Source organism: Eucyclogobius newberryi, unplaced genomic scaffold, assembly GCF_026437365.1.
Source record: "Eucyclogobius newberryi isolate DKJ021-1_F unplaced genomic scaffold, fEucNew1.0.hap1 SCAF_13, whole genome shotgun sequence".
Lineage (NCBI taxonomy): Eukaryota > Metazoa > Chordata > Actinopteri > Gobiiformes > Gobiidae > Eucyclogobius > Eucyclogobius newberryi.
Window position 1 is genome coordinate 21,559,668 of NW_027315757.1, and position 16,825 is coordinate 21,576,492.

Here is a 16,825-nt window from a genome sequence, read left to right on the forward strand (position 1 = left end):
CCGCTTTTTATGTCACGCCAAGAAAGAGCCGTTCTCAAAGTCTTATTGTCGTTTCTCTCCGTTCCTGTCGTTAGCAGCGCATAGTCCAAAGACGTTGTACATTCTAAGTGTATATCAGAGGCTGTAAAAAGCACACATTTAGCCAAGGACGTGTCTATGCTGCTGCTGAGGGCCGCGGTCCTCTGCTGCTTTTCCTATTAGCACCGGGTCGCCTCTTCTTGCCTATAACAATATATGGTACATCGTTCTCAGCCCTGTTCTCGACAACTTTAAAAAAAAGAAAAACGACTGTCAACAAAACACCTCCGGAAGTGACTGCGTTCTCCCAAGAAGTGCTCGATTTTCAACTTTTTGTACATACTTTTAATATGTAACACGCCTCATTGTGTACAGTTTTGACTTGCATTGGACTAATAATAAGATGCCGGACCTAAAGGATGTCCACCTCTGACCGTTTCCCTCGTGGCTGTGTGCTTTAAGGTAATGTTATATGATGTAAATAAACAGAAGTATGTTTAAGATCTCTGGTATCCGTGTTTGTTTGGAGGCCGCACACACACTTTACGCTTGAAAACGAGGCTCAGTGGGGCCCTCTTGAGGTGGAACGTGGGTGTTGTAGCTGCACGGACCTGTTTGGACACAGATTGCTTAGAAGGAATTGAGGAAGAACATAAATTAGAACACATTAAATACAGGTAAAAATCACCGTATTTGATTGTAATATTTTGTAATTACTTGGGTGACGAGTTTGGCCTAAAACTGTTAGTATATAATGACATTTAAAGGGCAATGCACGCAAAAACATTGATGCAAAAAAGGAAATATGTGCCAAAGATACAAATAAAATGAGTGACATGATTTTGGGGTGAAAAGTAGCTGCTAAATTACACGTAAATCTTGAATCAGAACAACACTGTGACCTGTAGTATGCAGTAAAGCAACGGATTGTACTGTATTTTGCAATCTACATTAAAATGACCCAATACTTCCTCATGTAGTACTGTCACGTAGTACTGTATCAAACTAAGCGATGTCGAGTGGTCAATCACGCACAATCACAAGTCCAGATGTCGTTTATGAGCTCATTTGCCTCTAAGAGACATATTATGTCAGTTAAACCACGATAGTGTGGTTTTCCTTCACCATAAAGTCGTATTTTGGGTCACTCTGGGTCACACGAGTCGGGTGTAAAAATGTCACGTAGCCACTTTTCAGCAATAAAAACACCACTTACTGCATACAAATACCACAATATGAAGAGGCGGGGCTTCTCAGTATTGCAGTAAAACCTTGTGATTTATAATTAATAAAATACTATATAATGACCTGTATTTGTTGTAGTTTAACACTTATACTGTAGGAAAAAAAGCAGTGACCCATCTCTAGATTTTGTGCAAAGCTTGGGTTGGAGAATAATTAATAAACTGAGTAGTAAAGTTTGTTAATCTGTATTTCTGAAACTGCTAAAATAATAATGCGTTAGATAAGAGCCTCACTGTGATAAAAGTATAGATTTGTATGAAAAGCCCGTGCAAAAACCAGCCCAAAGAGGTTATAAAGCCTGCGTCGGCAGCTCGTCCCAGTCACTCATCCGTGTTACGCCTCTCCACAGAGCAGACCGGGTCGACCCTCCCGTTTCCTGTCGATTCAAACACACGTCTCACACAAACACAACAGAATTTATCTTTATTTTGAACTTTTGTTGAACACACAACTGTAAAATGCCATCTGTGGAGTTAATTTTGTAAAACAGTTTAGCAAATGCATTTACTTTGAAGGGCAGGGATGTCACGTGTGTTGCTTGGACACAGAAACAAATGCAATAGCTTTGCGTTGTCGGATACATTGTCTTTATAAAAAAAAGGATTAGATCTTTGAAAAATGTACATAGCTTCTGGATTTTTAACGGGACACATTTGCAGTCCAAATAGAAAAGAATATCTGATAATATTGCATTGTAACGCACGAGTTCTCCCACAATCGGATTACAGAGAAAGTGTTGATTTTAAAAGAGCTTTATGTCATTTTTTTTTACTTTAAAAATTACTCTCGGTAAACGTCTGTCTGTGGCACCTTTTATCAAAACGCTGACTGGAGTTATAAAATGGCTGTCACTGACAATATCCCAGTCAAAACCAATGAAAATTTAAACCCGATTCATAAAATGTAGCACTTAAATTTGAAGTAAAACAGACATAAAACCATAATTTAACTTAATTTTGGAGTGCTATACGACATTGCGACACTGCGGCTCACAACTCCATCTAGTGGTAAACACGTACGCGAATCTGCACGTTTTTAAATAATCTGCTGTGAATTCCTCAATCCAACACGTCCAGACAAGTGTCCAATTTGAGAGGGTTTCAAAGTAAAAAAAAAAAACATTAAAAAAAACACATAACAGCCCCGTTAAAAAGCAGCAGAGGGTCCGTCGTCTGTGTGCGTCGCGTGCGCTCCGTCGCCCGCGGGCCGTCAGTTGGCCGCGGGCTGGTTCTGCAGGAGAAGCTCGCTGTTCTGGGCCTTGAGTCTCTCCAGCTCCTTCTCCAGCTCCCGGAGGCGGGCCAGGCTGCTCTCCGGGGGCTCCATGGCCCTCCTCAGCCGGTTGTTCTCCTCCTCCAGGCGGGACATGCACTTCTCCAGCTCCAGGTACTCCTTCACCAGCTCCTGCTTGGTCATGTTCTGCAGACTCTCCACGTGATACATCTCGTAGGTCTCCGAAAAGTCTCTCTGGAGAAACTCCCCGCCCGCGTTGCCCGGCCGCCCGATGCCGTCGCTGCCCTCCTCCTCCTCGTCGTCGTCGTCCTCCTCGTCGTTGTTGTTGTTGTTGTTTGTGCTGCGGCTGTTGTTGTTGTTGCCGTTGTTGCTGTGGTGATGCGCGCTCTCCACAAAGTCCTCCTCGCTGCCGGTGTCCTCCAGCCCCACGCCGACACCGGACAGCCTGCGCGCGCCGCCGCCGCCGCCGCCGCCGCCGCCCCCCGTGTTCAGGTCGGGCTCCTCGCGGTCGTGCTCGTCCATCAGGAACTGCGTGGTGTTGTAGGGCGCCACCGGGAGCCCCTTGGCGAACATCTCCTCCCTGACCCGGGACGCCCTGGCGGTCTCGCGCTCGTCCAGGGCCTTCTTCTCCTCCCACGAGAGTTTAAAGTACGGCTTCCAGTGGCGCTTCTTGCGGGACGCGCGGCGCCGGTGCTTCCTCTTGCCGCCCGCGCGCGTCTCCAGCAGCCCGGTGTCCGAGTCCATCTGGTGGTCCCCGTCGCCGTTGCCATGCTCGGACCTGCTGCTGTTGTTGTTGTTGTTGTTGTGGTGATGGTGGTCGTCGGGCTTCTTGTGGCACTTTGGGGAGAGCTCGCCCGCGCACACGCCCCTCTGTTTGGACTGCCATAACTTGTCTGTGTTGATGTCCTGGCGCTGCTGCTGCTGCTGCTGCTGCTGCTTGTTGTCTCTCTGGCGCCCCCTGTGGTCGCTCTCGGGGCTGGCGGCGCTCTTGCAGCTCGGGGGATGCTCCACAACAGGGTCTCCGCTGGTGCTCCCACCTGAGGGGCTGCCCGGAGACTTCAGGTGATGACTCGGTTCCGATACCTCTGACATCCCGGCGATCGTCCGCGCGGCGCTTTACATCATCGTTACGCTCATGGGAAAAAAAAAAAAAGTGAGCGTTTTTTTCTTTAACTTGCCCAAAAAAAACTTAATTAGAACCAAAAATAAACTTGGTCAAAAATGTTGTTAAAATAATTGTATGAAAACAAACTTTCTCGGGTTAAAAGTAAACTTCCGAATAAGTAAACACTTGTTACTCCACAAAGGGTTTGTCAAAGCAACTGTCGCTAACTATCATTAACTATTTCGGTGCTATAAAGGATTTCGTTCACTCGGAGACCGCGTTACACCGTCTCATCTGTGTCCAAAGTGCTGCCGAAGAAGAGGCAGCTGCCCTTTATATACCAGCTCCGCCTCTGCCCTCGCGCGTGTTACGGCCTGCTTTGACCGCTGCATTGTGGGATGTAGTGTCTTTCTATCGGCGGGCGCAAACGGATACGTCGCGTTTAAAACTACAAGTACCACAAGTCTACGATTATGGACGGGCTTTTGAGCCAATCGCATTTTAGAGATCGGGTCCAGCCTCCTCTTCGCTGATTGGTCGGGAACGCCACTTTTCTGTTGCTAAGCTTGTAGTATTTTTTCATTGGAGGATTTAGCTGTCAATCACACGTACGTAATCTAAACCGAGAAGGCAGTCCGGCGCATTTCGTGGACGGCGCCATTACAATCACGGGGGTGCGATTAAAATGTATAAGCATAAATTTGCTCAAACGTGAAACAATTTTGGGTGTTATTGAGTTGTGGGGTATCAATATAAGACCGAATTGCAAGATTGTGTGTATTTATATGCCATCTTCAAACGTTTTTAACAACTAATTAAGAGCTTTACCGTGCCTCTCCCCTATGTTTTATGCAGAATGATTATGACCAAACACGGAAACTAGTCCGTTTGTGGCGTTTATGTCATAAAAAACTAATATTTTGCACGTTTTGTGATTGACCGCATTGTCCATTGTGTTATAACGTAATATGCGTAACAGCTGCGCATGAAAGGCGGTATATAATTCATGTTTTCGCTGATCCTGTGCGTCGCGGAGTGATACACTCAGATGCAAAGACGGGCGAAGTCCGGGACCACCGTAAACAAACGGCATTTAGAGCCGAGTCGCCGAAGGGAGTGCGTCTTCAAGCGGGTCACTGTCCAAGGGAGGGTCGGGCGATCTTACACTCGGTCAATAATCCTGTTTCCACTGGACGGACTGGTGTAGATCTGTTTGGGACCTTTCCGAACGACCCCATTTTGTTCTTACAGTGCTTTTTTTTCCGCACTGTGTTTCGTGTATTCGCTGTTGCGGATAACCGAGCTAGCTAACGTTAGCAAGCGAGCGCCTCGTCGTTACGCTCGTAAAGTTAAATGCAAATAAAAACTGTGAAATTTTATACAATGTTACAAACAATAAACACACATTAAAGTTAATGAGCGCATACGTGGTCTAGTCGACATAAACAATGGCCATTGATATCAATCTGTAGACTGCTTTGTGGTAGGTAGCAGACGTGTTGCTAATGCTAACTAGCTTTCACCTCGATTTTTCTTCCAGTCTTATCCTGCGAAAGGCTTATTATTGGGTATGTTTAAAAATGTGATCGTCAAGACATGAATTCTATGCTTCGTCAACATAACATATCAAGTAAACAAAAGATAAAACTAAAAGAGTAACTTTCACTCGGTGCTAACTAGGCCAGTCTGTTTGCATTGGTGTCGGTGTATTTCCTGGACCACAACCTTTTTATTAAGGACTCCGCTTTTAGAATAAGTCCTTTGTTACATTTATTTTACAACGTGTAAATACACGCGTAGCAACGAAAGCACGTAAATCGTGTAGTCGAAGCAGTTTAAAACAGCTCAAAATATCGTGGTAATCCGATATCCAACGTATCAGGATGTTCCAGGTAATAGACGGCACCCTCGCCATGTAATAGAACCAACGGAGCTCGCGTTTTAACACTGCGCTTCACAACAATTTATCTTTTGTTAAAGCTGTACAAATTAAACATTTTCCCATGGTTTTGGTATCACGTATGTGTCGGGAAGCCTACAGGGCCCAGTAATAAGAAATGTAAACATGTATTGTATTAGGCATACACAATAATAATAATAAATAAATGCATGAGTTATATATAGTATTCACACTTGTTAGAACGTGTGGTAATCTTTTCCCTTATCCGGACGTAGTTTACATGCATGGATGTTGGACATATCAGTTTGCAGGGCACATTAAATCACATTACCCCAGTCATCAATATTATTATGCTTTTATCTGACATGGGACCTCTTTAGGCGTGGACTCCTCTGCATCTCTGCGTTCAAACATGAGGCTATCCAATACCTCCCCAAACAACACCTTGTCACTGTTGCCACTAATAGAAACAGACAGAGTTTCAGCCCTTGCACACATCAAGCAGGCTCAACTGGGAGTTCTGGCTTTTGGGGGGAGAAGTGACCACGGGGATATTGTGAAATCACACCCAGGTTCCACACACACTCTCTCTGGACGTGAAGGAGCGGTGCAGCCCGCAGCTTGTGAGGATTAGCAGGCATGACTTAATCTCTCCCCGCCTGCCACGGTTGTTACTGCATTGAGTGTGGATGAAAGATGAATTATGGATCCTCCTAGCAAGTGGTCCGCTTCATGCATTCAGTCATTCCATGCAAACAGCAACACAAATAGCCTACAACAACAACAACAACAACAACAGCAGATAAATAAATACATTGTAGGTTATGTGTGATTGCAATAGCCACGTTTCCCACCAAAAGCTCTGCCATTGACTGGATGTTTGCACAATTTCTCTCTTTTGTTGACATGGTATAGCCCAGATTAAACATTATTATTATTAGTCGACCTACACTGCAGTGCTCACCATTGCAACTGAATTAAGCCCAGTCCCTCTGCACATTCTCACACATTGTTTAAACACTCTTCGTGCGTAATCGCGTCGATGTCAACCATTTTAAAACAGCACTCGTGCAACAACATGGTATTAATCAGAACAATAATAGTTTGTTATGGGGGTGTGTGTTTGCAGTTCCCTGATTCGGACACCAGAGGGCGCCAACGCATTAATGACTGGAATTTAAATCTTTTCCTGCCTGTGTTTTTGTGTCATGAGGTGTGTTTAGTGCGTGTCTATTTCCTGACACTGGTTGAGTCGATTTGGAAATGTATTTGTGGATTTAACAAGTTCGGCGCAATAGTTTACCGTTTGAACCTCTTCGGATTTTATTTTTACAACTTCTTTTTACGCAAGTAGGCTCTAATTGACTTTTATTGTGAAATATGTCAGCGTATTGGTATAAATCTGGAGTTCTTTTTGTATTTCTTTATTTTTGGATCGGACACATTCCTCAAATCTCGGACAACGCAACTTTTTAAAACTGTTTTTGTCCAAATTAAATTCCGTTTCAAAGTTTGTCGAGCCCATTAAATGCGTGCAGTGTTTTCGTCTGTGTCGCTGCTGCGTGAGGGGCCACGTGGGGGGGCCGCGTGCGTAGACGGCGCACGCGCGGGGACTCGAGTTACGCGCAGTTATGAGGAGTGGGAGGAGGGACTTGTGGGACACGCGCGCCCGGAGAGCCTCGCGCCGGACCGTGCCTCGACTCCCGCACTGGACTCACGCATGCGTCCGTCCGTCCGCGCGGTGACCGGAGCGCAGCCCGCGGGGCACCGGTGATTTCCCGCAGGACGTTGGCAGAGAAGTTGAAGTATTTTTTTAGGGTGTTTTTGTGGCGGGGTGACAGGGTCATGTTGGGCAGCGGTAAATCCCAGGCCAGCGGGGCCAGGGACCAGAGGAGCAAAGCGGGGGCCAAACCGGTGGACCCCATGAAGAAACTGGGTAAGCAATTAACGCACCGTGACTTGCTCCATCAACTTTTCAAATATTGTAGTGTTTTATTATGTTTTCTTTCATGATTTAACCTCAGTGACAGTGAAACACTTTTTAAAGATGGTTATAGGACATGGATATGAGCTAATAACCTTTAATATTGTAGTGCTTTATTATGTTTTCTTTCATGATTTGACCTCAGTGACAGTGAAACACTTTTCTAAAGAGGGTTATAGAACATGGTGTATTGTGTATTCCTTGGAAATGAGCTCTAATAACTTTTAATATTGTTGTCTCATAACCTACAGCTTGTCTTTGCATGTGCCTATGATTGCGTCAACTCAAATTCAGATTTGTTTCATAACATTTGTTGCCTTTTTGTTACTACAACTACATGTGGAGTTATAACTGGGATATTGCATTATGTAGATCACTTTTCTTATTTATTTGGCTTTTCCCTCCTGGGATAAAAGGCTCAGTGAGTTTCTCTGGAATCATTCATATTCATTTACCTCACAGGTCTTTTCTGACTCAACCCATTATATTCATACACTCTTGGGATTCTTTGTTTGATTTAAAAACCTTGATTACTCGATTTCACCTGTGAACAAATCTGATGCTTGCAGACAAGAATTGCATGTAATCAATCAATCAATCAATCAATCAATCAATCAATCAATCAATCAATCAATCAATCAATCAATCAAACAATCTTTATTTGAAAAAACACTTTTCATATAGTTCTTTACTGTCCATTAAAACAATCCCACAAGTCCTTCCACCCAACCATTTCCACCCCCACAACCGCTTGACCGCACACTACACACTCACACAACCCACAGACCACAGTCACATGCATAGTTTCACTCATACACATGTTGGGTTTCCATGCTTTTTGGGGGCATTACGTCAACTTATTTTCTGGAGACTGATCCTAACCTTGACCTTAACCTTAACCCTAAACCTAGCCATAACCCTAAACCCTAACCCTGACCTAAACCCTAACCATGACCTGAACCCTAACCATGAGCTAAACCCTAACCATGACCCATTTTAACCCATTTAACCCAACTTAGAACCATGTTGTTGATCTAATATAGAAGAATTTACAATAGGCATTTGGAGACCTGACTTTTGTCCCCCCATGAGCCAGGTCCCCATTGTGGCCACAAAGATTATCCCTGCAGTGTGATAAATACCCGCCCACACACACTCACACACACACACACACACACACACACACACACACACACACTCACACTCACACACTCACACACACTCACACACACACACACTCACACTCACACACACACACACACACACTCAAATATTTTACTATGTTTTATTCATGTCACTAAACCAGTTATTCTAAACCATAGCCTTTGTTATGGTTGCAATGCAGATAAATTAAATTGCACTGAGGCCATTCAGACTAAAACCACCTGTGTTTGAATTTAAAGTTTTTTTAAGAGTGTGGAGAAAAAAAATGGACAGTTTTGTTGTTGTTGCCAATGACGGGCCAGCGGCACAAATCAAACAGCGGCGTGAACGTGGGTGCAGCTCGAGTGCTCCTGTTTTTATGGAGAGCTTTTTGTTTTTTTCTCGCCCCGCTGTGATTCAGACTCTTGAAAACGCGCTCATCTCGACCTACTCCTTCTCCCGAAATAGACCCCGTCATAGTGGCCTTAGCGTTAGCCCGAAGCACCTGTTAAAATCACTGGACGTCTGGGGTTATCTTAAGTCTGTGTCGTAGCGGTGGCGTTGGTGACGTGATGGTGGTGATGGTGGTGATGGCGGGGCAATAAATCTGGTGTGGAGACTTAGCCGCTTTATGGGCAGTAAAGGAGGCGGGGTCAATTCTGCGTTAGGTCTGTCCGCAGTGAATGTAGGTCAGTGCAAAGTACCGGATACTTTGAAATATGACGATTATATTAAACATTGCTGCATCGTCAACTACAGTATCACATAAACACCGTCTTACTATTGGCGCTATATGTTCACGGTAAAACACATAAAGAATATATGGACAGACTATAAAACTAAAATAATAGTACATTGTTTAAGCATAAGTTGCATTTGCTTCGGGGGGCCGGGAACAGGTGGCCCACGGCTCTGTTTTAGGCCCGCCCCGGTGGTTTTGGGGTCCAGAATTTAGGGTTCCCGCTTCTCATCCTTTTTTTTTTTTTGCAGTATTTGGGGTCTAATTTTTTCATGGCATTTTACCTGTTTACCTAATGTCTCAGTCAAAATCCAATGGACTTTTTATAAAAGTTTACATTGTACCACACGGACAACAATAATAGTAAAAAATAATACGGTTGATATTTAGTCATTTAGTCAATTAATCAGTCGATAGTGCTGAAAGTATGCTTTATTCAACAAATTTTAAAAAGGATATGGACAGTAGTAGAAGAGTGAAGGTATTTACATGTAAATACACTGTTTCTGAGTACTTTTGTGGTCTGGGTAAGATGGTAAGAACATAAAGACGCTGGAAAGTTGTGTGACGCTACTTCTTTAGGCGAATATCGATTGGTAGGGCAAGTCTTTAGTCGACCAAGAATTCTTTCAGTGAACAAAACAATAAATCGAAAGCATTAAATCACCATAAGAAAGGGTTAAAAACTATCGAATCAGCTTGATAAATGACACGGAGGATCACATTATTCTCGCAGTGTACAACCTCAGTTACAACTAATTTTTTTTGGCACACATTGGCTGTAATCAAAGGTGCACTTTGCCACTTTTGTACTGGGGTCTCATTTATAAAGCATGCGTACACTCTAACATGTTGCTTACGTCTTTTTCCACGTGAAGTTTGTGACCCATAAAAAGACAAAGTGACATGAATTAGACAAAAATGGCCAACATTTGAAAAAGCTTGAAAAAGTTTGAAAAAGCTTGAAGAAGTTTGAAAAAGTTTGAAAATGTAATGAATAGAAATTTAGGTTTTAATGCATTTTCTTTCCTGTTATGTGAAGCCCTTTGAATTGTGTACGAATTGTGCTCTTCAAATAAACTTGCCTTGCCTAATGCCATGCTGTGGAACATTCCAGGCGAAGTACTAACACCTCCATAGAAAAGACACAGTTAATCATCATAATACAACAGTAACACAGTTTAGCTGCCTGAAAGTTGACTTGAAACTGACCAAATCTGTATGAATATCAACAGCGTGCTATCGACTGTGCATTCGTATTAAAATACAGAAAAAAATGTATTCAAAATAGGTTTTTGCTAAACAAACGATACATCTTCAGTCGTTGCAATTTGGCACATTTCAAAAGCTAAATGCTGAATGCTCCAAAGTGCTTCCCTCTTGTTCTGGAGGACATTGACCTTGGCTTGCGTGACACTGTGGAGCTGTGGAGCTGTGTAAGTCGTAACTTGTAGTAGAATGGACTTCAGCTGATGCCGAACATGAACGTGTCGACAAACCACGCGTCGTCATAAACGTCCGGCGGCCCTTTTGCAAACCTTTAAATCCTCACACTCGTGTCGAAAAACCTCAGCGTAGTCTCACTATCGCTCGTGCAGAATGTTCCCGTCATGTGACATTGGGAAACTGACTCTAATTGGTTTAAGGTTTCGCTCAGTTAACGCTGAAGCCCTCAGAGTAATGTGGCGTTCCGTTGCTGAGCCGCATCCTTGCACACGACCAGCAGCGACACTCGCACTCTTGATCACTCCCACAGCTACAGTCAGGCTCTTTGACAATGCCACTGAATTCCACTCCTTAAAGGATGCACTATCCTGTACAAGCTTTATGATCACCTTACAGTCTCTGCTCTCACTCCGGATATCAATAGCTTCAGCCTCATCCTGCTGCTCATTCCCAGAACCCTCGGACGAGCTAAGGGACTTTTTACGTTTCCGGGCACGTGCAGCCAGAAAAGGCTGCTCCTCCACGCCGTCAAGAACGTCTTCCATCCCCGATCCACTCTCCTCCGCCATCTCCCGTCTCTCCAGACCGGAGACTAGCTCTTCTTCTTCTGTTGTTGTTGTTGTTGTTGTTGTTGTTTTATGGCGGTTGGCATCTGAGTGTTGCATTACCGCCAGACTTTATTCCTTAGACTGTTGTTCCTGTTGTTATTGTTTTATACTTTGGCATTTTATTTGGTGTTCTGTTGTTGTTGTTGTTGTTGTTGTTTTATGGCGGTTGGCATCCGAGTGTTGCATTACCGCCAGACTTTATTGAGTGTTGCATTACCGCATCTCGATTCCAAATGCATCATCTCCTTATGGAAACTACTAGTGACAGTGACCGCTTTATTACAGTCACTCTTTGATGATGTCATCAAGCAACAATGAAATAGATAATTGAATTTGGCAGAAAAACCATAAAACACCAAAGAAGAAGACGAAGTATTCTAGAGAAAATAAAGGATTTCTCTTGTTTTGTTACATGTCAATAATCTTAATATCGTTTTCACAATAATCGTAACACTAAAATTCCATTCTGTGACATCTCGATTCCAAATGCAGCATTTGACTTATTTATCACCCCAGAGACAAGCCAAATTACAAGTCAGATCTGCGAAGCGCTGACCCCGCTCACAGTGAGATTGCATATTTTTAAATTCATTTTTGAGTTAATGCCCCTGTGGTTGAATACATTTGGAGAAGGATATGTTTAATGCCATTCTGTGCAACATTCCAGGCACAGCGATAACATCTCCATGGCGACGGGCAGGCGTTCGACCCCTCAGCAGAAAGGTTAGAGCTTTTCAGCGCCTGCGAACATGCCCCGCGCGACACTTAAAATCACCTCTACGCCACATGACCCGTCCCCGGTTTGGACAGAGGCGGATTCGCGGCCGTCGGTGTATTAATTCTGCCGCTCGGCACTAAGTTTCAGGGGTTTGGACCGTTCCCAGGCGGCTGCCCCGAGCGTGTGAAGCGCCTGATCGTGTGCCGCGCTCAGAAAGGGCCTCCCACATCATCTGCTAACCTTCACTTAGCACAGCAGCTCGCCACTTTATGTAACGAATCCTCCATACGGTAAATGCAGCCTGATGCAGAGCACAACTTTGCGGAAAGATAGTGCGGACAGCTTGGATAGATAGCGAGGTAAGAAAGTAGATAGTAGAGCAGTAGGTTTTTAGCTACTTGGTGGCGTCACAGTCGACCAAAATGTGTATTAGTCCACTTCGTTTAAGGATTTGGGAGTAAATTGGAAGTTTATTCTACCCTTTTCACATGAATAACGAGATTACCAATACTTTTCTGTTATTCTTGCACGATATCCTTTGAGCTTGTGGTCTTGTGAGTGAAGTTTAGTTAAGATATTTGGTTAGATCATCGAGATATTAGATTTCACGAGCTAAAATCGCCACACTAAGATTATGCCACATGTGTAAAAATGAGCTCAGACGTTTTACTTCACTTTATTCAGATGTTTTTCTTGCTAAGCTTTGACGAAAAAACAACAATATGAGACGCATTTTGCGAAGCCGAAGTTCTAAAAAGCAGTGCTACAATAAAAGTATTAAATCAATTATTAAAAACAATTCGTGTGCTGAACAGAACCATTTTATTTATTTATTATAAACTATATCAAAGTCTTTTAGCTCTTTTAGGTTTAAAGCTGACATTCCCATTGCAGCCTAAAATAACAATGAGCTGCATAACATTGTAATTACTCATCATTAAAGCCAAAGAATTGTGCAAAATCTGCATCGAAAAATGGGCTGCAACTAACGATTATGTTGGTAATCCATTAATCTGTCCATTATTTGTTTCGATTAATCAATTACTTGTTTAGATTGCGAAAGGTTTTCTTTTTTTGACCTAGTTAAAAAAAATTCTGCTAGAAAACGACTTATATAGTTAAATAGTTAACAAAAATAATGAAAAACACATGATTAATTACGATTGTTAAATTCATTGACAATCATTTCAATAATTGCTGAGTTGCTCTGAATCAGTCGTCTTGTCTCAGCCCTAATCGATGCTAAATTGCTATCACCGGCTCGGATTCATAACGCACTTTACGCTTGTCAAAGTGCCACTGCCGATCCGCAGCGCCAGCTTCTGCCATCACCTGATCCGCCGTCACGAGCCTCTGTGATTGGCCACGTTCTTGTGTGGAAGCTTTGGCAAGTGCACACTGGAGGGAATGTGTTTTCTCTCCATCGCTCTGTGCTGTTGTTCCTGCATCACAACAACTCCCCGAAGAAAGGAGCTGTAGTCCACATTTGCCTCTTACGAATAAAGGAACGTTTTTGTGTGACCCATTTTAACCATATTCTTGAATTTTTGTGTTAAACCGTCGCACGTTGGCATAGATATAAACACATATGGCTGAAATGATGGCTGTTGTTGGATTGATCGCAACTAAACGATTATTGAAATACATAATTGACTAATTTTGTATTTGTGTTTTCTGAGTCCAAAGTATGTCATGTACTGTGGGGATGTTTATGACTCAAACAAAGCAGTAATTACCACAAAATGACACGACACAAGTAAAATGTGTGTTTTTAATCCTTAAAATGCATATATTTACCTAAATCTTGGTCAAATTTAGCACCCAATCGCGCAAGCGAGTGCAGCAGCACCCTAAAATGCGCACACGGTTATCTTAATACCTGGCGGTATCTTTTCAGCATGGCGGGTGCCGGCGGCTGCATGGCGGTATCTTTTGGGCATGGCGTGTGTCGGCGGCAGAATGGGCATGCCAAAACTCAGCGAGAACATTGTTAAGAAGAAAGAAAGGCCTGGTATGTTACCCTAACATATTAACAGTTATTCAGATAACTATAGCATAAAGAACATGCTAACAAGTTTACCAAAGCATCAGTACAGTGAACCCTCGTTTATCGTGGGGGTTACGTTCCAAAACGAACCCGCGATAGGCGAAATCCGCGAAGTAGAAACCTTTATTTTTTTTACAGTTAATATACAATGAAATACTCCATAAAACATTGAAGCGCCGCTCTCACCGGCCTCTCACGCGCGGCGCCGCTCTCACCGGCGTGTCCCGCAGCTCACGCGCGCTCTCACCGGCCACGCTAACTTCAATTTGGCAAGCGGTTTTACGTACGTGTACATATTAATCCATAACGTTATTGACACACGGGTAGAGAAGACGCGGAGAGACTGTTTAGCCAATCAGAATGCAGAACACAATGCATGATGCAAATCCGCAAAGCAGCGAGACCGCGGAAAGTGAACCGCGTTATAGCGAGGGATCACTGTATTACCCCAAATCACTAAATCCAATGAATTCTTCTTCCTCTGTGTCACTTCTAAACAACTCCACAAACTCCAGAGGTAGAGGAAGTGCAGATTTTTCTTCTGTGTCGCTTAGAGCCTAGAGCGCCCTCTTGTGGTTGCCAGTGTGAAAATAATCAACATGTGAAATGCTTTTACTAGTGTGAAAATAACAAATAATATCACATATAAGTCGCTCTGGAGTATAAGTCGCACACCGGCCAAAACTATGAAAAAAGGTGTCTTACAGTCCGGAAAATACTTTTTTAGCTCTGATTTCTCCTCCAAATTGGATTTCGTCAGCCAGATATGGAGTTAGCGAACAACACGTCAAGCAAAAGGTCTCATCCCCAGTGCAGTCTTTGGTTCTTCTCATCTCTATCGGGCCGGGCCTCGTCTCGCGGGGACAGCTGTGTTAGAGGAATGTAATTGGCCCATCACCAGAGTCCTCAGCTTCTAACGCGTCTCCTTAAGTCTGCGCCCGCTGTGTGACTAGGCGGCGGCGGCGAAGGCTTCTGGGCGTCTCTCGTGACAGTTGCCGTGCTGATAGAAACGTGAACCTCGCCCGGGGGAGAAGGTGGTATGCGGGGCTCAAAATGGAGGAGACGTGACCCTGTTTTTTTTCTATTTTGGAAAAGATCCGACTGTGCACAATGTTGACGCTCGCCACGTTTGTTTGTTTGATTGATTGTTTATTGTGTTCTCAGTGTGGTTCAAGAGTTCAAAGAAAAGGCCCGGCCCATCCAGTATTTGACCTTTAACACACAAATGCCTCCAGCTTCGCTATAGAAAGATATATAATGACGATTGGTGTCAGTTTCTCTGCCACAGCTTTTTGTCAGTTCTCTTTAGTTGTGTCACATAACGATAGTGCCTGGTTTGAACATTTATTGGTGCCAAATATATTATGTGAACGTATCTAAAAACCTGATACTAATCGGTACAAAAACTAGTATCAAAAAGTTAATTTGAGACCAATATAACTACTTAAAGGCTCAGTACGTAACTTTTTATCAAAAGAAATAGACATTTCAGTATAAAGAGCATAAAACTGACCTATTTCTTGATTAGAAGTATGGTTTTAACTTTCTAAACCAGGTTATATTGAAAAGTTGCATATTGTGCCTTTAAAAAGTACATTTTAGAATATAACTATAGCAGTAAATAGTTTTGTAGAAAAGGATTTTTTTTATTATAACTGGCATAGAAATCGGTATTGTGTTGTCGCTGTCGATTATTTTCATTAGTATTAAAATCTAATTACCATATGTTCCGGACTATAAGTCGCTCCAGCCATAAAATGCATAATAGAGAAGAAAAAAACATATATAAGTTAAATTTATTTCATAAAATCAAAGAACATGGTGAATAGGTGTACGTATGCTAACGCTAACACCTTCAGCTACATGACGCACAGACAGAACTGCGTTGCGTTAACATACCAGACACTTACCAAGACAACTGGTTAGTGTCTGGTATGTTAACGTAACATATTAACAGTTATTCAGATAACTATAGCATAAAGAAAATGCAACAAGTTTACCAAAGCATCAGTTTTACCCCAAATCACTAAATCCATTGAATTCTTCTTCCTCTGTGTCACTTCTAAACAACTCCACAAACTCTGGAGGTAGAGGAAGTGCAGATTTGTCCTTAGAGCCTAGAGCGCCTTGCGGTTGTCATGTGAAATGCGGTTGCCAGTGTGAAAGTAACGAATAATATCACATACAAGTCGCTTCGGAGTATAAGTCGCACCCCGGCCAAACTATGAAAAAAGGTGCGACTTGTAGTTCGGAAAATAAGGTATGTAGTAGTATTAGTATTAGTAGTAGCACCATGTAGTATTAAGATGGCACTGGTGGATCCAATGGTCGTCTTTACTTTTTGTCAACAAATGCAACACTGAGCAGTTTTACGCCTGTCACGTCTCGAGCCCAACAAACTCTGCTGCAAAAACATTTTTCCTTTAGTGGAAGTAAATTTAGAATTCTTACCCAAAGCAGTCTAATGTTACCTATTCCGGTTGCAGATCAGATGGCAACTGGCAAGACAATTTTATTCGCAGGGACGAGACGTGCCCACGATCCCATTTTTATCCGTAAAGAATCTATTCAAAGTCGTCTGACAGTTTAATGTCCATGTGCAGACCGTATAATGCATCATCACGATTAAACAGCTGCCAACG

General features: G+C 43.1%; 2 protein-coding genes across 2 annotated transcripts in view; one reads left to right on the top strand and one right to left on the bottom strand.

Moving 5' to 3' along the window:
* Positions 1-2,406: 2,406 nt before the first annotated feature.
* Positions 2,407-3,926, bottom strand: hexim1 (HEXIM P-TEFb complex subunit 1). The gene has a single exon (XM_072442940.1). It carries the CDS (start codon positions 3,583-3,585, stop codon positions 2,473-2,475), a length of 1,113 nt encoding a protein of 370 aa, XP_072299041.1. The 5' UTR covers positions 3,586-3,926; the 3' UTR covers positions 2,407-2,472.
* A 3,238-nt stretch (positions 3,927-7,164) lies between these two features.
* The window catches only part of plcd3a (phospholipase C, delta 3a), a 41,882-nt gene continuing 32,221 nt past the window's right edge, over positions 7,165-16,825 (top strand). The window contains exon 1 of the mRNA XM_072442933.1: positions 7,165-7,434. Within this exon, the coding sequence (XP_072299034.1) occupies positions 7,344-7,434 (91 nt within the window). The 5' untranslated portion in view covers positions 7,165-7,343. The remainder of the gene's footprint in view (positions 7,435-16,825) is intronic.

Coding starts and splice junctions, on each gene's coding strand:
- hexim1 (XM_072442940.1), bottom strand. CDS start 3,585: ATGTCAGAGGTATCGGAACCGAGTCATCACCTGAAGTCTCCGGGCAGC.